The sequence below is a fragment of the Nematostella vectensis genome, chromosome 15 (genome assembly GCF_932526225.1).
Source record: "Nematostella vectensis chromosome 15, jaNemVect1.1, whole genome shotgun sequence".
Lineage (NCBI taxonomy): Eukaryota > Metazoa > Cnidaria > Anthozoa > Actiniaria > Edwardsiidae > Nematostella > Nematostella vectensis.
Window position 1 is genome coordinate 8,015,790 of NC_064048.1, and position 22,146 is coordinate 8,037,935.

The window sequence follows — 22,146 nt, forward strand, 5'->3', positions numbered from 1 at the left end:
AAACGTTTTAGAACCAATATAATTAATTTTTTTTATTGGTAATAATTAACGGGAACTAGGTTTGAGCGTATCCTCCGAATGACTGTGTGTCTTCACATCGTATAAACTTATTTTATGAGCTTGAATTGTGACATAAGTACTTTCGATGAAAAAAATGTCGTAGACATTGGGGATCACTCTATCTTTTAGGTTATAAAATCCTACCAACCGCTATCCCTTAAAAAAATTATTACACCTCTGTTAACCCTAAGGGGTCCCCACACTAGTGGATCATGATATCCTAATAGAACAACTAGACATGAATGTTCTCAGAAAAGAGATGTGCAGTATCAAAGAAAATCAGGAAAAACTAAAAAAAAATGTTTTTTCGTGCTTTTCAGCACTAGTAAGGTTACAAATTGCATGGACCACTCCCATCTATCAAGAATTGAAAAAATGGATGTTGACCACACTCAAAGAGTTAAAATTGATTTTGCTGACAATCACTCATCCCTATTTGCTTTTATGGGAGTCCCCCCATGCTATGAAACCACCTTCTAAATAAACAGAAATTAGATTACTGTCGAAAAAACTAATGAAAAAAGTGTCCTCAATTTGATGCAGTCATTTTCATGTACACAGGAGATAATTGAGTCTGAACAAATATCCATTTTTTTTTTCTAGAAAAAAAACATTTTTTTACAATCATTATTGTTTTTGTCTATTTTTCAATGCTATAATGATATTTTTTTTATTGAAGATTGGAAAATATGAGGCAGGCCTTTGAAACTTGTTAGTAGATATCTGCCTAATAAATACTACAGTAAATGAAAGTCTGTTGTTTATGCAAGTATGAAATGATTTTACCTGGTTTCCTTGACGCAAACATTCTGCAGCAAGATTCCTGCCATCCAGCTGAGGCTTCACTCTTTTGGGCAAGTGTATATATTACTATCCACTGAAAACAGCTTGCCACCCTGGCTTCCATTCAGTTTCTGCTGTCTTGTTGTGGCTATGGGCAAGTCACGTTATTTGCTCATCAGTGAGGCTAGGCATCTATAATTTTAATAATAAAGAGTCATAATTCTTACAGTTAGTTTGGAATACCCAGGAGGCTGTTAATTAAGAATCATCATTCACAATTTGATATCGCTGATAGGGTTGTCAACACAAATCCCTAGAAAATAAAATTGCAGTAGAAGACAATCCCTTGCTTTTAAGCAAAAGAATGAAATAACAGTTTAGTGTTTTTTTTTTTTGCTTTCATATTATCTTTCTCTAAGATTTGTGCCAAGTCATTATTTTTTATTTATTTAGCTTTGCTTCTTGGCCACCCTTTTACATGGACCATTGTGCATCTATTGACAAATATAAGCCAGTAAATAAATAAATAAATAAATAAATAAATAAATAAATAAATAAATAAATAAATAAATAAATAAATAAATAAATAAATAAATAAATAAATAAATAAATAAATAAATGAATGAATGAATGAATGAATGAATGAATGAATGAATGAATGAATGAATGAATGAATGAATAGATTCATGGGCCTTTTTGTAACCGAGTCGTGTTCCTTTTTGTAACTTTGTTCCTTTTTGTAACCAAGGTTTGGTTACGAAAGGGAACAGTGCTCCTTTTTGTAACATAGGCCAAGTTACAAAAAGGAGCATATGTTCCTTTTTGTAACCATGTGCTCCCTTTTGTAACATTTGTGATCCTTTTTGTAACCTAAGCCAAGTTACAAAAAGGAGCACATGTTCCCTTTCGTAACTTTGGGTGTTCCTTTTGGTAACCTTAGAAAATAGGGCTAAATTCAGAAACTGAATTCTACAGTAAATATCCAAACCCTATTTAAACGACAAATAAAACATTTTATTCTTATCTCCTACATTGTATAAGTACATATTAGTGTAACAATAAGTTGTAGAATAAGATTGATAATGTCGGTGCTCCATCATTGATATCATCAATAATACGCATGCGTAGTAACGCTCTTCATCAATAATACGCAGCCAGTGACATCCTTGCTTCTATTTAATTCGCTGAATTTGTTTTTATTTAATGATATACACCGATACACATTTTTGTCGATTCATGAGCGTTTTAAACACTAAAATATTAAGGTTTACATCCCACATTGAGGGGAGCATGTAATTAAACAAGCAAGATAACGTCTTCCTCTCATTTTGAAGTCCAGACGACGTTTAAAGGTAAGTACCGCGTTTGCTTTCTTTATGGTGCCCCAACACCATGCGGATGAAATGCTCTGGATATTTGTATGGGAGCCCCCCATAGCTCACTAGAATATCCAGTAACACATGTGAGGGGCAATAGGGTGATTTAGGCCCTAAAAAGGGACGCGTGTTGCGCAGGTTATGATTACTATGTTCTGTTTCTATCATAAGATGGCTAGCTGTGACCCAGTCAAAATGGAGAAATCATATAAAAGACAGAAACATCGCTGTCCAGTGCCTGCCTGTCAGAAAGAAGTGATTCACCTCCCTCGCCATTTGATAACAGTGCACAAATGGAGCCGCGAAAAGGCATTAGAGGCACTGTCTGTGTTCGACCTTAGGGCAAAAAGAACGAAGTCAGAGGCTGTCCCAGAGCAAAGAGCCAAGCGGACTTACAAACGTCGGGTTTGTTCGTTCCCAGGGTGCAACCTGATCGTGCGAAGGTTGCACAACCACCTGAATGCAAAACATAAGTTAAGTCGACACGACGAGAGATACAAACAGCTATTGAAAGAATCGCGATGGGAAGAGATAGGCGAAGATTTCCAGGAAGAGTGTGTAGTAGAGATCTCCTCTGACACCGAGTCCGAGCCCGAGCAAGAGCCCGATCCCCAAAGCCAGAGCCAAAGCAAGGGTAAGGGCCAAAGCCAAAGCAAGAGCAGTCAATCCAGTACAATGTCATCTAATGAAGAAGAAATGTGCCTCCAGGAAATCCATAGAAAATCCGAAAAAGCAAAAGCTATAATGAGAGGAGGTCAAGTAGATCAACACAAATACAGCTCAAGTGATGACGATAGTGATGAAGTTATCCCTTCGTCGCCGATTGGAAAGAAGAGGAGCATCTTTCTTAAGCGCGCGCTAGCCGATATTCACACCGACACTCCAAAGGTTATCAAGAAGAGAACAACTGGGGGATTGGCAGGAGAACAATCTTCACCGACACTATGGAAAGCAACTGCAGCAGGCAATAGCAAGGAAAAGGATGACTTATCAACGTCGAGCCCAGCAGAGGAGATAGAAGACAAAGACTACGAGCCAGATGGCGAAGATGAGGATGAAAACGAAGATAATGAAGGTTGTAGTAATGATGATGAGGATAATGATATCGATGTTACCGATGAAGAAGATGAATTGATGATGAAGGCAGAAACGCTGATGAAAGATGATGAAGGCAGAAACGATGACACAGATAAGATATTGGACGCATTTTTACAATGGCTTCAAGGTATCGATGGAGGTAGAAGAGAGTTGCGTACCGCTAAGCAATATGTTGCACAGGTTCACGCAATCATCAAGGATGTAGATCCAGATGAGCTGCGCATCGACAGCATCCTGAATAAGAAGCATCTTCGAGACAAATGGTTACAGAAATTGGAACGTAACAGGAAGCCAGGGACCTGCAAGGCATATTTAGGTTCATTATCAAGATTTCTCCGTTTCCTTGTTGTGGAAAAGTTAGAAGACCTAAAGCTAACAGAAGAGCATGTGACGAAGGTCAGAGTGCAAGTCCAAGAGTGGTCGGCTTCCTTTAAGAAGCCGTTCAAAGAAAGAAGATGGGAGAAGCATCAAGAAGACCTAGAGAAACTCATAACCCCGGAGGACGTCCAGAAGTTTTCTAAGTCGGCTCCAGTAAGAGCGGCAATCTCGACACTGGGAAGATACATGGAAAAGGAAGGGTCCCCGGGTCAGACAGACTTTTGTACTGTCAGAGACCATCTCATCACTCGCCTATGCATCGAGAATGCATGTAGAGCTGGCCCGCTCGCAAATATGACTTTGCGGGATCTAGATAGAGCCACGAAAGATGGCGATGAAATGATTGTCACCATTTTGAAGCACAAGACATCTGCCTCGGCAGGCCCAGCCCATGTAGTGCTAAGTCCCACAGTCTTCACCTGGCTAAAGGCGTATGTAAAATACATGAGAAACAAGGTCAGCAGAGCAGGAACAGATCCCGATGAGAAGGTTTTCATCAGCTTCACAGCGAGTGAGATGACATCATCCATGATATCTGCTCAACTTAATTCGTTTTGGCAAAAGGCTGTCGAGAAGATTAGAGTAAATGCAGCTTCATTCCGTAAAGCAGCTGTTTCCGTGGTCCACGAAGAGCACCAACATCTGAGGAAGGACCTAGCCGACCTCATGGGACACAATCAAAAGACCGCCGAAAAATTCTCGTTAAGCAGAAGTCTAAGTCGGCTGCAAAAACCTCTCTGGCGCTCAGAAATATCATGTATGCGGAAGGGGCATCACATGTAGAAGCAAGTGAAGCCCTGCCTGTGAAGAATGGGGAAGCAGAAAAGTCTGGTCGTCACCACTGGACAGAGAAAGAAGAGGAGGCTATCCAAATGGCATTTAAGGATGCCATTGAAGAATGCAAGCTTCGGTTAGATGCCGTGAAGCAAGAAATACCCAAGCAACCCCTTCTGGCGCATATCGACGCCTTGAAGGTTTACGATAAAGTAAGGAGCTTGATGAGGAAAGAAAATACACAAGCGAGCCCTTGCCTCCCCACAGAGAAAATGTCCCAACAAGAGAAGATGGAAAGAATGTTGGGTCGGGAAGATGCTGAAGAATCATGCCTCAAGAGTAAGGGGTCTCAAGTATTTACAGATTTGCAGTCTAATCCCTGTCTGCGACTGTTTCATGATCTCCTACACAACAATAACAGGATCGAGAGAAAAGCCTTGATGGAACGAGTCATGAGAGATGACGAGGCCAAGAAAGAGTTGTCTGCGTTTACTCCACAACAACTTGCTGACAAGGTGCGTGCAGAGCGCAACAAAGCTAAGAAGTCAAAGTAGTAGAAACAATCTAATGACCACTCCAGGCATTTTCAGCCGTTTTCAGCCATTTTCGCGTTTGTAGTAAGTTCAGTTGTTAAAAATGTTTGCGCAAGAGGATTCGAAGGATTCACTAAAATTGTTGTTAATGACTTGTTTGTTCATACGGAACACAGAGACATTATTATATTTAAATGTATATAAAGGGGCGTTATTATACTTAAATGTATACACATATACGTTATTATACTTAAATTTATACACAGAGACGTTATTATACTTAAATGTATACACAGAGATGTTATTATACTTAAATGTATACAAAGAGGCGTTATTATACTTAAATGCATACACAGAGACGTTATCATACTTAAATGTATACACAGAGACGTTATGAGCAGCAACCGCAAGCGACATTATTAATAAAGCTGCCCTGTAAGGCTGTAATATGTTTCTATGAGTACACCCATCTCTGAGCACTTTCAATCCATGTGTAGTTTGAGGAAAGACGAATAGCAGATTATGATTCCTTTAAGGCCAGTTTGAGTTATCCGCTTTCCTAGAGGCTGCTAAAAATTGCAAAAGTCAAGGAAATAGCGAAAACCTTATTTTGATACAGCACACGAATGATGCATTTTACCCAGTCTCCAAGAATCGTCATATCTCAGTCATTTTAATTCAAAGAGCTATTAAACTCAGGAAAAGCAAATACGAATAGCATCTGATGATTCTTGTTAGGCTTGCTTGTGTTATACGTCTTTCAAGAGGCTGCAAAGAAGCTGCAAATATCGAAGCAATATAGCGGAGAATTCAAAATGTGCCTATTATCCTTGGAGATTTGACCAAAAAACTGAAACACAGAAAATGAAAATAGTAACAACTACTCTCTGAATCGAATGGTTGTCTATCCCTGCTTCAGTTTTTAGTTGTTTTACCATGATTTTAAACATAAATAAACCTAATTTTTCTGATAATTGTTACACTAAAAGAGACATGATTTTCGCGGTCGTTCCTTTTCGTAACCTGACATATATTTCAATAAAATATTATTGTGATCTCACATATATATTTCTTTGCTATGAACAAACCTATAAAACATTATCAAACCTAGAATTGCATAGAAATAAAAATCTTTTTAAATAAAATACTTTTTATCCTGCACTGGTTATAGCACCCCAAAATGTTCCTTTTTGTAACATTTAAGCATTTTCAGCGGGTCCAGGAAAAAAATCAAAAAAGCAATTTCTTCTAAGTTCTTGCTTTACTTCTTGGATATGTTCCCCGCCAATATTTGATCTCTTTTATACATGCATAAGCAAAACGATCCACCGCTTCATTGGGTTTTTATTTCAAATCTCTCGGGCCGGATAGAAACTGCCAAAATTTGAGTATTTTTGGATTCGCCTCTGAGGACAATTTCGCTCGAGTTTTCTTTATAAATCATTTATATTTAGGTGAAATGTAACCAAATTTTGAGAGAATCTTACTTAACTATCCTTCTATGCGTACAACGAGTTGAGGGGCCTCAAGCGGAAGAATTCGATCGATTTTACGCTTTTTTGTGAGGTGACTTTAACTGCGTTAAATTTGAATCTTATGATTGGCACGGGTCCCCATAAAGTCCATTGGTCTGAGCACGGTCTTGAAGCCTCGAAAATTCTACGCAAATCAAAGCAGGTTAGGAAGCTAGGAGGGGTATGCTAAAGTCCAGATAGATGATATATCCCGACGATACAGCGTGATTTCGGTTTTTCTGTATTTTTGTTGGCTGAAACCTAAAGGGTGTTCCTTTTTGTAACATTTTGCTCTTTAACTTTAAATATCATCGCCAATTTTTAAGTTGGGTTTATTTAGTTTTCACCATCCAATATCTGCTTAAAAATCTTCCTATAGATATATTCGCTATGATTTAATGATGTTCCTGATTGAAAAGGGGTCAAGTTGAAAAAATGTTACGTAAGGGAACCACGATGAATCTGTGAATGAATGAATGAATGAATGAATGAATAAATAAATAATATATGTTTAACTTCATTAATCATATTGAAAAGTCCTTGATACATAATAATCATAGTGAATTTTACATATCAGACCTAAATGTATATAAGCTTAGCTGTTCAAGTTTGTCACATTTTTTTTTTCTCCAACTACTTGATATATTTGCTGGTTGATAAACAACAGTCTATCAACCAGCTATCTGGTCATGGTCAGAGTGAAATGATGTTAATGGAACACTGGCCTGTAGATTAAGAAAAAATATATTCCCTGACTTTAACATGTATAGATTTTATTTAGAAATACCATTATGCTACAGTATTGGTACAGTTAATATGCTTCAACAAAACAGTTATCTTTTTATGCAAGGTCCTATAGTTCACATCTGCCAACCAATACAATGTTTATGGAAATAACAACAACAGAGATGTGAACTTATTATAGAGGACCCTGTATACCGATCCTATTTTTTGCTTATATAAGAGCCCCACTGACAACAGTTTGCGTTGCTGCCATTTTTTTGTTCCTTTTTGGTCAGTATCTAAATAATATGATGGAGTCTTCTTGCGATTCAGTACCAGATACCTTCCACTCGTTCATCAATTGATTTTCAATCACACTTTTGTCGTTGTCGTTTGTTGTGCAAAAATACATATTGTAAAATACAAGCAGTTATATCAATCGTATAAAGCAGGTCCTTGTTAAACCCAAGTTGCTAAAAAAGCTTAGATATCAAAAATGGCCTCCTCGTAGTGTGCGAGTATGCCCCTACCGAAGTATCAAAAGCATCAAAAAGGCGCGATATCGAACATTTCAGGCACTTACTTATTTATATGATATTTATCACTCATCTAAAATTGGATATAAATCAGATATTCTAGGCTCTAGTATCAGATATTTAGTCGATATTATAACAAAGCTCACAAACCTAATTTCTGATACTTATCTTATACCCTTAGAACTGCCATGTTGAACCTAGATAATTGCATCTCATGACTTGATAATATCAGATAATATCATAAGATTTACACATAATAAGTCAAGCTAATTACTGATATATATCAGATACTATAACTTTAGAACTGCTGTGTTGAACCTTGATTATTGCATCTCACGACTTGATAATATCAGATAATATCACATATAGACTCGTTCTACAAAGGTGACAGTCACAGTAGATTTTGTAGTCGAATATCCGATAATATGGAGGGGTCCAGCAGAGAGGACGAAGGAATCTCTATAGATATCTAGTAGATTGTAATAAGATAATCTCCGATAATATCGCAATATCAAGGGTTCAGCAGAGGAAAAGGAGGGTATCTAAATAGACATCTAGTAGATTCTAATAAGATAATCTCCGATAGTATCACACTATCGAGGGTCCAGCAGAGGGAAGGAGGATATCTAAATAGACATCTAGCAGATTCTAATAAGATAATCTCCGATAATATCACAATATCAAGGGTTCAGCAGAACGAAAGGGGGGTTTCTAAATAGACATCTAGTAGATGATAATAAGATAATCTCTGATAATATCACAATATCAAGGGTCAAGCAAAGGGAAGGAGGAATCTCTATAGATATCTAGCAGATTCTAATAAGATAATCTCCGATAATATCACAATATCGAGGGTCCAGCGGAGAGGACGAAGGAATTTCTGATATATAGTAGATTCTAATAAGATAATCTCCGATAATATCGCAATATCAAGGGGTAAAGCAGATGGAAGGAGAGGATCTAAATAGACATCTAGTAGATTCTAATAAGATAATCTCCGATAATATTGAAATATCAAGGGGTAAAGCAGATGGAAGGAGAGGATCTAAATAGACATCTAGTAGATTCTAATAAGATAATCTCCGATAATATCACAATATCGAGGGGTAAAGCAGAGGGAAGAAGGGTATCTAAATAGACATCTAGAACTGTAGATTATAATAAGATAATCTCCGATAATATCAAAATACCGAGGGAAGAGGAGAGGAAAGGGGTCTAACCACTATCTAATAGCATGTAATTAGAGGAAAACAATGATAATATCCTAATCTCAATATCAGTGATAATGTTCGATATCGCGCCTAAAAGCATCTATCGGTCCAGAGATATGGCTAGGAACTCATACTAAATTTGTATAGAGTAGTTATCGAAGAATAATTTAGAAAAATGTTACGATGACTTACCTTCAGTGCGATACTTTTTGTGCGATTAAACCGCCGATCTGAGCCCAACTGAGATGGAGATGATTTTTGAAAAGTTTCGGATCGCAATCTCCACCAATCAAATGACAGCACAGTGAACAACCGTGAGCATAAAACCATTATCGGATCGAAATGCACCAATCACTGATATATAGTTCGTTACTGAACATTTGAAATCCAAACATTCCAAAGGAAGCAAAACGCAGAATGAAAGGATTTCAAACCACCTAGTAAAACGACAAAGACTGTAATTTTGAATCGATTTATTAGGGAAGAAAAGGTACTTTGGAAGAACAAGCGGAATTCGATGGTGATATTAGGAAGAGTATTTTCGAATCATTCGAAGATTGACGGGTGTCTACAAAACGAAAACCTAAAACCTAATACCTAAAACCTGTGACCCCAAAAGCTACGACCCCCCCCCAAAAAAAAAAAAAAATTCAGTTATTATTTAGTCTAACTTGTTTCCCAAATGGTTACACAGCGCTAAAGTTTCATATGGAATCCGTGATCCTTATGAGGTAATTTAGCGGATTTTGTTGTGCTTTTCATGGAGGAAATATTCTTATGTGCGCGCCAATGAACTATTTTTAATCGTCGTAGTTGCATTCATTTTTTAGACACGCTCCTTTGCCCGAAAAATTATCCCAAAAACTCTCTTGGTAACCTAACAGACCCGGCAATTATCGGTAATTTAGAAAAATGCATCCAGAAAAGTTTTCGAACTCCCTGGCGAGGAAGAGTGTTAATCAAAACAAAGCTTTTGCGTAGCGTGCCGATACGGGTTCCCGACAAGTAAATTATAATTTCCAAATTTATGAATTAATTGGCTAAATAGTTATTGAAATCCTAGTTTTGTCGATGTCTGTAGACAACTTGCACCCCAAAAATGGCTGTGGTGTCGACATTTTTCGAAAAAAAGACAAAGAACAAGTAAATAAAGTCTCATTAGAAAAACTTCTAATAATTTCGCAAAGCTGTTTATATTTTTAGGCGCACTGTGACAGCTCAATGTCAAATCATTTGACAGAGATGAAACCTGATTGGTTGGAAGGAAATCCGATAAAATGATGTAAGCCTTGATTGGCCCACTTTTTCCGGGCAGTGGAATGGTTTTGTCTGTGATGAAAACTTTCTACAACTCGACACAACTAGAACATGAAGCGATTTCCCGTATTAAGTTAGCGGGTAATTAAGATTTTGGAAGAAACACCCGAAAAAGGTTACCGGGTGACATTCCGGGTTTCTGAGTTTATTGGCGTTTTAAGAAACGACCACCTGGAAACACAAGTAGTTCACTATTTCCAAATTAAAAAAAACAAATTGAATAATCTTATTATCTCATAAGGATCACTGATTTCACATGAAACTTCCACGCTGTGTAGCCATTTTGGGAAACAAGGTAGGCTAATAACGGCAAAATTTTGGGGGTCGTAGCTTTTGGGGTCTTTGCTTTTGGAGTCGTAGCTTTTGAGGTCACAGGTTTTAGGTTTTAGGTCTTCGTTTTGTAGACACCCGAAGATTGACGAGAAGCGTGCGCCAGATAAACAGGCCACCTGTTTAGAATAAAGCGGCGTTCCAAGCGAACCTTTCGAGGACTTTAAGTTTCACTGCCAGCAATCCCGAGGAAGAGGAGATTGAACCACTAGCAAAATCTTTTAGGAAGTTCCCTGTTCCCGCAACTCTTTTGCGAGTGTGTGATGTAGCAGTCAGAGGTTTTTATGATTCTTCGCCCTTTTCGTTATTTGCTCTCGAAAAATGGTCCTCTCTGTTTTACGTGGACATATCGGAGCATTTGCCTTAGTGCGTGACAATAAGAGCCGCATTATCACCAGTTTACTTCCGGTCGATTACGTTACAATCTCCGATGATTTTAAACGGAAAACGCGAAAAATATTTCAAAATATTGAAAGCAGTGTGTATATTGCAAGTTCCTTCGAGGATGTGATTCATAATTTAGAGCGGATGGCATGTTAAATATCTCGGATTCTAATAGATTCTTTTGTCTTTTAACGGTTGAGGTTTGCGTCGGATCTCCGGAAGTGAACTGGAGACAATTTAAGAGCGGAACATCAGCATGGTAAATTTACGGAGAGCATCAGAGAGCATAGTAAATTTACGGAGACCATCAGAGAGCATGGTAAATTTACGGGGAGCATTAGAGAGCATGGTAAATTTACGGAGAGTTTCAGAAAGCAGGTGTGGCCAAATCGAGTATTCATTAAATTTATGTATAGCATCACCACATGTAATACAAACGGACAAATAAAATAACACTTGTTTCATATAGAAGAGTTCCGGTTTTGATAGTTGTCAGGATTTTTAACGATATTCACATTCCCAACCGCCCCAAATAGGCATTTTAATAAACATGGCTATAAACTGTGTGATTTTGGCCATTCATCAAGGAACCAGACTCTGGATAAGGTACGCAAAAATGGCTTAGACGAACTAATATTATAAGTAGCCCTCGATTTAATGAGTAAAGACCATTTTTAAGAATGTTCGCTAGAAACTATAGCTTAATTCCCCTTCTGAAAGGTGTAACATAGTGCATTTTTAAATCGTATTTCCAAAAAACATAAAGTTTTACTTACTAAAAATAATGAAGTGCCAGATTATTCCCGTTACTTAGCCATTTTCTAAAAAGTGCAAAAGTGCAGATTTTGATTTCTAGTTGTTAGTACATACAATAGAAAAAGTACTAGTGGGTTCCCGTGAAACATCCACGCATATAATTCATAAAATACATGAGAGCCACTATCTGATCTAAAAAACAAAACGTTAAATCATAATAATATGAATTCGATTTGAAAAGTTTACCCCCCCCCAATGTTTTGCCAAAATTAAATCATAGGATATTTTATCATATTGGAAATAAACCAATATAACAGGAGTGCTATTGATATTCAATATATCAAGTTTCATTATAAATTATCTTTATTTTATTCTGTAAGAAATTAAATATGCTACGCTATAAAAACTACGTCAAATATTTCCTTTACTTTTCTCTCTACCTTAATGGGTGCCCTGTGTTCAGAATGTTTGGCGGGAAATTCGTGCGAGTTAGCACGTCGACAAATGCAAGTTTTTCCAACTCGTTTGTATGGGCATTGAAAAGCACGAATCCTTGCTTCATCGGCCCGGTCTTGGTGGTATTTTTGGTGGTGGGTTCCATTCTATTTTATGTGAAATGTGAAACGAAGGTGTGTGGCTATGTAATATCGGCTGAGATTTGTGTTTCTTTTGTCGTACTTAGTAAGGTCATATTTACGAAGAAAACATGGACCGACAGGACATCAGAACTGAATCTAACAATAAATGGAATTTGAAAGTGGTTTAGAATAAGTTTATATTCTATAGTTTAATCTAATATTTAAGTATTTCATTGATATTATTGTGGCAGTTTTAAAACCTCTTTGAAATGATTGTTTACAAAATGCGCGCGCTTGGTGTCGTGCAAGAGGCAAACAAAAGTCTTCAAAAAGTGATCTTGTCAACATTGTGCTTTATTATTTTTTTTCACCTGAACATTAACTGTAATTTGCTTGCAAACCACGAAGTTCTGGACGTCAATGGTGCTTTTGGCTGTGAGTTGGAAATACTTTTTGGGTCTCTGTGTAGGGCTCCAAAATGGCGCGTTTACGAGGGCTTTCTCTCGCTAAGAAAAATGGTTGAATTGCAGCTTTTCTTTGCCCTATCATCTCAAAGTGGAAACAATTCCCGGTACCCCATATAAGCTAGGCATGGTCATTTGTGTGGGTCTTGAGTTTTCTAGTTTCTTCTTTTTTCCGTGAGAGATGGCACACACTTTTTTTCCTTAGCGTATTAGATATAAGATTATCAGAAGATCTTTATTCTTACGTATATCCGAATAATATTTTCGCATTACCCAACCCAGCCCTTAGGAAAATATTAGTAATTAACCCTACTTGGCAGAGATTTAATTTATTTACATTTGACATTTAATCAATTTACATTTGACATGTAATTTTACATATATTTTACATGAAGTTCAACATAATAGTGAAATCCTTCGGTAATAGGAATGTATTTTACAGTTAGGATCATAACTAAAATTGGATGCATTTTGTAAATAAAAATTATCCAATCACAGCAGAGTACCCACCCCCTCCCCCTTGGTATTTGTATGCCAAGCTATCACTTGAAACAAAATGGCTGTGCGAAGGGGATTACGATTATACAGCCTAACCGTTTCTTTGAAGCTGTTTGACACCCCGAAAATAAACGCTGAACACAGACCCGGGAAGCACCGTCGACTCAATGCTAATTCGTTGTAATAAGCCAAGTAAAGCAACTAAAACACTAGTGTAAACGTTTTAGTTGATACAAAATTAAATAGAGAACTTCTAACTTTGCCCCTCTGTTTTTCTATCAAAATCACGAGGTATTTTAGTTATTTTAAACTGTTCTTCAACGCAGTTACTTCATACCAGGGGTCTACTATAAAGCCGGAGATTATACATATATTTTACTTAATTTTCTCAATAGTTTCACGAGTGATCAAAATACAACGGCGAACAGTGAATGTATCAAACAATAAAAGTACTTACGAAAAAATAAGCGAGAGAGAGGGGGGCTTAAATTTGAACAACCAATTCTGGGTGCAAGTTTACGTAAGTTACTTAAGTTTACTTAAGTCATTGTGCTCCACTGGACATCATTAAGCAGACATGCTGTATGAGAAAAATTTGGTGACAGTAAACTTATATGATGGCTTCAGATGTCTTCAGAAGAAAATCACCCCCATTCCCACCCCTGGATCTGTCTCTGTATGTGTGTTCATTAGAAATACGGTATAGACATGAAAGCCCTACAGAAAATATAGGACAACAGACAGAATCATTTTCAAACATTAAAAATTTTAAGCGAGAGAGAGAGTATTTTGGCCTAAAAGTGTGGTAGAGCAGCATAAATTATCATGATTTTGAATGAAATATGCTGAGATTGCATTGTTTCTATTATTTTGTGCCACCAATTTACTTTGCGTATTCTAGCAGGGAATTATGTGATCCTGTGATTAGCATGTGTGCACCAGAAATTAAAACTAGCCACCATCATCTCCAGAAAACCAGCCCAAAAACCCCTTTTCAAATACTCCAAAGCATTAAGCAGACGTATGAGAAAAATTTGGTGACAGTTAACTTATATGATGTCTGCAGAAGAGAATCACCCCCATTCCCACCCCTGGATCTGTCTCTGTATGGGTGTGTTCATTAGAAATGAGGTATAGAGACATGAAAGCCCTACAGAAAATATAGGACAATAGACAGGATCATTTTCAAACATTAAAATTTTATTTTTGATATTAAATCAGCCATCCTATTTTAGCCTGACAATGTTAGAAAATTACATTAAATCAGGCATCCTATTTTAGCCTGACAATGTTTTGAAAATTACAAAATAATATAACTGAATGATCAATTGTAAATTACACCCACATGAACTCTCTATTTTTGAACAGAAATTCTGTTAAAAAGTAAAGATGACAGGGGTTTGATGTATAAGCACTAAACTTCTGATTCCTTTCCATACAGAAGTCTTTAAATGTAGGCATGTATCTTTATACCAAGCCAAAGAGAATACGGCAGAAATTGCTTTGTTTATTTGGCAGTATCCACTCAAACTTTGCATCATGTACTGGATTTACGTAAAATAAGTTGCCATCTAGCATGGTATAAGATAGGTATACAATGATTTATTGTAGAATACTGCAGAAAATTTCACTTGTCATGTATCTCAAGAGCATACCCCTTGAAAAAATATCCCATATAAATAAGCTCCTACTCATGTTCTGACTAGGCCAGTCCCTTTTAATTTCATCGATTATTTTTATTCGCAACTAGCACCCCAACCAAAACGAAAAGACAAGACAAAAAAAAAAGGTTTACCACAATTCTGCTTCTTGCTTGTTTTAGTCGGCTACCTTTCTTTTTGCGACTTTGATGTATGCGAGTTACCTCAAACACGCTCTCAGGTACTGGACGTGAGATTCCATGATACAGCATGTAACTTGCGAAAATGTAAACAAAACTAAATGGCGGGGTACCCATGGGGTACCCACGAGGTATTCGCTTGTTCAAAGCATCAAAACGATGAAAAACTATTGTAGATTCTGTCGATGTATTTCCTATTTTGCTGACACCGTCCGGACCTAACGAAAATCCGAACTTTCTCAGATCGATCGGGCACACATGAAGGCGAAATTTTGAGTGACGTTGGCCGTAAATCGTGAAATAAATATTTTCTCGCCACGATCGCACTGATTCGTTTTTACAACAAGGCGTCCGGGTTCCTCTAGCATGCAGTAAACGCAATAAATCATAGGTAGGAGTATTATTCGGCCGACAGAAGAACGTTTTCTGCGTGGTTTTCTCGCCGCGGCTATGGCTGCCATTTTGCATAATAATGAGGTAAACTGATACATCCAATTTTAATTATGATCCTAGCTGTTTTATGTGTATCTGAGCTGTGTTTATACAATATTAGGTAAAGTAGCCTGTTATAATACGGTTTAAATAGTATATTTAATTTGTAAGGGAAAACTACTTAAGTTAGATACAGTTAAATACATAGTTAAATACATATTTTAATAAAATTGATTTAAAAATCAATCAAATTACAACCATTGGTTAAGCTACATGTTAAGTAGTATACTTTATATGTACTACAAGACTACTTAAGCTGTATCTATTTATTTAAATACATAATAAAATCATCAAATTATGAGCATCAGTTAAGCTACATGTTAAATAGTATACTTGATATGTTCTCCAAAACTACTCAACCTGTATTAAATTCATTAAATCATGAGCATCCGTTAAGCTACATGTTAAATAGTATACTTGATATGTACTCCAAAGCTACTTAACCTGTATTTATTTAGTTAAATACATATTAAATTGCAAATCATGAGCATCGGTTAAGCTACATGTTAAGTAGCATACTTGATATAAACTCTAAAACGTGTGTTTAATACAAATCAAATTTATCAAAGTCAATAGCAATATTGTTCAACTACATGTTAAGTACTGTAGTATACTTGATAAATACCCCAAAAATAATTAATAATAATTAATGTATTTTTTTGCTTATTAAATACATATCAAATAACTGAAAATACTACCGTTGTACTCCCTATAACTACTTAACCTGTATTTATCTGGTTACATTTCTTGAATCAATCGAGTAAGAAAAAAACGTAAAAGTTTTAAAGTATTATCATAAATTTATCAATTTTATAATTTGGCACAGATTATAAACCTTTTTTAAATGGTTTCAAATAAAAAAAAAGTAATAAACAAACTCAGTTGAGCTTTTTTCCCTGTGTACAAAACAAAATGTGCCAGGCATTTCCTGGTTGTTTGAGGGGGTCTGGGCACAACCCCTGCGAAATAGACTTGGGAGTATCCAGGATATCCTAGGAGTTCCTAGGGAATCCTAGGAAAATCCGGTCAGGAGCTCAGTTTCTCCTAGGAGAATCTGGGAAGTATTTTTGGAATGGCTCCTAGGAACTCCCAGATTTGGAATATCCATGATCCTCGGAACTAACCAAATTCTCATAGAAATTGCTCCAAGATTCTCCCATTTCATCCCAAATATCTCCCAGATTCTCCCAGTTCCTCCCAAAGCTCTCTTTGATTCTCCAAATCCCTCCCAAAGTTCCCCCCAGATTCTCCCAATTCCTCCCAAGCTCTCCCAGATTATCCTAATTCCTCCCAAAGTTCTCCCAGATTCTCTTATTTCCTCCCGAAGCTCTCCCTGATTTTCCCAATTCCTCCCAAAGTTCTCCCAGATTCTCCCAATACCTTCCAAAGTTCTCCCAGATTTTCTCAATTCCTCCCAAAGTTCTCCTACATTCTCCAGCATATTATTAGTATACAAACAACATGACAATAAGTCAGTTACTTAAAACTAAAATTTTTAATTTGTTGAATACTACAATAGAAATATTGTATAAGGATACTAAATTCTTGAGCTGTAAGTTTCTTAACAGCCTGGCAATAAAATCTAGATATTAAAGTACTACTTGCCTAACAAATTATACCTCTTGGGAGGCAAACTTGCAAGTGCTCCGGTTTTCACAACATCAGTAATAAAACAAAAGGGAACTAATTCTGCGCTTATATATAAATCTGCCAGAAAGTTTATTTGTGTTTAATCTGTTTGTCCCTCTATGGTGTAGGCCACAAAATATTTCATATTCTTTAAGTGCAAATCACCTATAATTTTTTCCTGTGACTTCCACAAAAGCCAATAGTTTTGTGTTTTTACAGTCTTGTTCTCTTGCTTGATCAGTGCCTTTCAGTGTTCTTCTGCATTAACACTGAACTGAGTAAAAAAAGATAATGGTGTTGGGGCCGCAGCATTAAACTGGCCAAAACGTGATGACATCTACCCAGTCTACACTTCTTGTATCTTTTATGGCACTGTAGAGTTGCAGGGGAATGGGCCATTGAAGATTTCACAACTTACAGTTGTAAAGAACGTTTTTAAGCAGGCAAAGTAATTTTGAACTGCCAATTTTAGAAGCAGTTAAAGAATGTTAGCATTGACAAAGAGCATGCTTCCCACTTTTGCTCTAGTTAATTCAGAACAAATACATGTTTCACAGTTATGGAGTATGATAATGTTTGCTGTTGGAATTGTTTTATATAGCGATGACATTATAATTTTAGTTAAAAACCAAAGATGAATACAACAGGTCTATTGTTATCACATGTTAAAACAAAGTCATATTTGGCAACGAAACGAAACAAACTTATTATATATTAATATTGATTTCATTTATCTAATGATTCCATTTTCTGATATACAGTGTACAGAGCATTATTTTCATCCAGTTCTTGTATGTAACATCTATGACATCATGTAATGTCAATGCCGTAACGTCCATGACAGTAATTTACATAGATTTTCTACTAAACATCAGCCAAGAATCTGTTATTTCAGAATTTATTCATAATGGGCTTTGATAGAATGCAGTTCACCAGCAAGGATTTTTTATAGGATATCCTAGGAACTCCCAAATGATCAGAGGCGCGCGTTTGGCTCCCATATTTTCCTAGATATTCCCAAATTCGATTTACCAGTATTTAAGTGTATCCAGGATATCCTAGGAGCTCCCAAATCTTGGGAGCTCATTTCGCAGGGGAAGGCGCCGAAACTGTAAGATATTCAACCGCCAACTGTAAACCCCCGTTGAACAGTTTGCTTTGTGTGGTCTCTTACGCTCAGTTTAACCTCTTCAATCCTTTTCAATGGAGTAAATAAATGGTTCCAAGATTGGCTGGAAGTTAAAGGTAAGAATGAAATGGCTTCATATTAGTAAGTTAGCGAAGAAATATATGATAATATCAGATGATTTTTTTTGACTACTTCGAAATAACAAACGCATTCATTCATCGTTGATCCGAGATTCATAAGTAAACATGTTCATTTCATTTTTATACTTTCCATATGGTTTCTTGAAGTTGTTTATCTATGGTTTAGAGGTCTCCTTCTCTTTTTTTTAATTCCCAATTGAATTTTTCTTTTGCAGGACGAATGAAGCTCAATAATATCCGAGTCAGAGCTAAAACTACACAGAGATTGAAACCATAAGAGACACTGACTTGATCAAACAAGAACTGTGTGCACATAACATTGTCAACTATATAAGTTGTTAAGTGTTTTATTAAGATCATGTTGTTGACCTTGTGTTAATGCCATTCACAGTAAATGGTCTGTTAAACCGTTAACAAACATACTATATATATAGTTATATTTTGAGCTTATCTGTCATCTGCCTTATCTGCAAAGAAGGGATGATTAAGATATACAAAGGATCCATTTGTATTCCTTTTTTTTAATACCGCCATCATCTTGATGCAAGACTTATCCCCTGTATCACAAGAAATCGTTATCCATTTTGTTTTCTTTTTTGACCTGCACTATTTCATGTTATTGCATCTCAGAATAATGAAAAACAAGAACAGAACCCGTCACCTTGTGACGATAAATAATGTACCTTACAGTGTAGCTTTTCAAAAACAAATTTTTAGATTCACTTTTTGCAGGATCCGTAAAGTTATCGTTACAAACATAAACACATAGAACACAATAATTATTTGGGATCTTTCTAATCACTGTAAGTAGATACAACGTCCTCAACATCTTAGTTCATAATTAAAAAAAAATAAATATCTTTTAAAATCAAATTCAACATACAGTACCTTTGATTTCAAATTCATCATAATACAGTTCAGATTCGATGTCTAGATTTGGAACATGTTTCATGTGTTTGCTTTTCTTTCTTAACTCAGGAGAACAAATTATGATAGACACATTTCAAAAGTCCCAGAGCCAAGTTCTTGAGCATATCCCTAAATAACATGACGTTTTTTTCATAATTCTCATGCAGTTAAAGGAATTTAAATAACTCGGAAAAGACATTAATCGCATGTATCGCATTTAATACATACGACATGTAATATTGCATTTCAGACTTCTATCTGGATTTGGCAATATCATGAATTTAAAAAGTCTAGTCTGTTAAAAAGAAGTTGATGCAGTTTGAAATTGTTTTATCCCTTCAGCAATGCTTAGCTTACTAAGTTAGCAATCATAACCAGTTTTGATGCGCATCGGTCATTCTAACTTATACTGATACACCATGGCTCTTCCCTCGACGACAATGCCATGTTGCCGTCAGCAGCTTTAATCTTTGGCTCTGTGTTTGATTGGCTCTGTGTTTGACCGCTGGTCGACGCGACCTTCGCGTCTCTCACTGCACAACCCATAATGCTTTTCAAGGCGCGCTTAAATGTTGGCATGCGCAGTGAGTACAGAAACTGATTGGCCGTGCAGCTTGTCAGCGTTAGCAAAAATTGAGCATCTCTGACGACATGGATGAAATTACAGCTGCATAAGTCACAGAAGTTTGCCAAGTACGTAGCAATGCATGACGGTATATTACAGGCGACAAAGACCACCGCAATGTAGAAAAACGCTCTTGTTGCTTTACGCTCGTACGCGCGATTACGAGCAAGTTGTCGGGTTTCCCGTCGTGTTCCCTCTCTCACTGTATTTGCCACTCTTGCGTGAAGACGTTGGTAGATGCGTACATAAGCAAACGCGATGATCCCGAGAGTCCCCAAGATAAAGATATTGGCAAAGACTAAACTGAACTTGTAGAAACTCGTCGCGAAGTATATAAATGGGAATGTGAGAGACGTGACCCATATAGCGATTGTAATAATGAAGGTGCGTTTCTGTGACAACTGCCGTCTCTGCCTCGACCTCACACTCAGGTATCGTTCACGTGACAAAGCGGCGATGCTTTGAAAGGACGCCATACAGCAGATGAAATAGCTAACGTGCAGGATGCCGATGTACGATTCGTTTGGCCTTCCATTCATCTCGAGCACGTGGTAAGCTATGAAGTTAGGCTCGATAACCAAAGCCGCCACCAAGTCGGAGACAGCGAGGTTGAGCACAAAGTAATTAAAAGGCGTCTTTAATTCTTTGAATGGGTCTTTAAAAATGGCGACAATGATAAGTAAGTTTCCTGGAAGTGTCATCAGAGCTAGAAATGCCGTAATGGCGGCCGTGATGCATGACAGCTCGTATGGAGGCGTGGAATGTACGCAATGTCGCCCGAAAGGCATCTCTGTAGAGTTTGTCACGTTGGTCAACCTGAAATAAATCAGAGGTTCTTCAACTTCATGAATCAGTGACGGGTCAGAAATGGGGTTATGAGTGTTACAACCCCCTTGCTAAAAACATATCCTGCATTCGCCCGAATAAAGCCATTAATTTATTTACCTTTATCTTTAACAAGACATTTTTTTCTTCCAATCGAATAAAACAAATAGATATAAAATGGAGCTTCGGTAACTTTATGCATTGTAATCAGAAGGGAAAAACAGTTACTGGGAGGATCGTAGTCAATTGTACCAGACCCCAGAAAGCGACAACTTTACTTGGTATGGAGGGAAGGGAAAATACCTAAGCCTCAAAATGCTACGAGAAGGTTGAGCACGAATAAAGGATTACAACATGATATGTTTTTTTTTTCAGAATTAATTTCGGTGAATTTCAATTCTAAACGTTGTGTATTAAGACAGTTACACGTTTTTTTTTTCTTTTTGTTGAAATGGTAAAATTTCAAAAGGCTTCCAAAAAAGTTAATTATACAAGGGCACAAAACGGATCTGTTCCGCAGCCCGTTTTTTGCTGTCTGGGAAGATGTTAGATCCCTCGTTTGCTGTGGAGAAAATGGACCAAAATGGTTCTGCTGGCAAATTTGTGGAGTCGAACTGGTTGTGCTGGAAATATTTTTAAGGGCGCTGGAGCGCTTGCTTGAAAAAAGAATCGTCCCGACCGGTTATACGGACAATTACTCATATATGCTAATAGGCCTAACTACAGCTGGCAGGGAAAAAAGCCTAACCACTGGCTGGGAAAAAAGAGGAATGGCCCCTCCTGGGAAAAAGGAACAGATCCTTTTCCTCGTCCCGAATGGTTCTGCTGGCAAATTTGTGGAACTAGTCGTGCTGGCAATATTTTTTGGGGCGCTGGCACGGATGATTGGGAAAAAAATCGTCCCGATCGGTTATTCGGGCAATTATTCATGTGTTAAAATGACTAACCACTGCTGGCTGGGAAAAAAAGTCCTAGTAACCAATGCTGGCTGAATAAAAATAGGAATGGTCCCTCCTGGGAAAAAGGAACAGATAATTTTTCCCCTGCAATTTTTAAAATGGATATTTTCGGCATCAGAACATATTCAAATGACTAAATATGCCATTTCAATGTGTTTCGGGAAGGGACGGACAAATGTCTCCTAGAAGCTGAAAATATATGATTATACATTTTTTTTATTATTATGTTTGTTCTACTGTTTAAACTTTGCATTAAAATCCTCAATAGCTATCTTATTTTTCCAT

At 37.0% G+C, this 22,146-nt stretch overlaps 2 protein-coding genes across 4 annotated transcripts in view; one reads left to right on the top strand and one right to left on the bottom strand.

Annotated features, from left to right (window-relative positions):
* The window catches only part of LOC5510020 (D(1A) dopamine receptor), a 46,621-nt gene that overhangs the window by 20,106 nt on the left and 4,369 nt on the right, over nucleotides 1-22,146 (bottom strand). For all 3 annotated transcript variants that reach the window (XM_048722805.1, XM_048722804.1, XM_048722806.1), the window contains exon 2: nucleotides 19,784-20,893. In XM_048722805.1, coding sequence (XP_048578762.1) covers nucleotides 19,852-20,865 — 1,014 coding nt within the window. In that variant the 5' untranslated portion in view covers nucleotides 20,866-20,893 and the 3' untranslated portion in view covers nucleotides 19,784-19,851. The remainder of the gene's footprint in view (nucleotides 1-19,783; nucleotides 20,894-22,146) is intronic.
* On the top strand, nucleotides 1,469-5,845 carry LOC5499247. Its single transcript, XM_048722803.1, has one exon. The coding sequence runs from the start codon at nucleotides 2,361-2,363 to the stop codon at nucleotides 4,476-4,478; it is 2,118 nt and encodes a 705-aa protein (XP_048578760.1). The 5' UTR covers nucleotides 1,469-2,360; the 3' UTR covers nucleotides 4,479-5,845.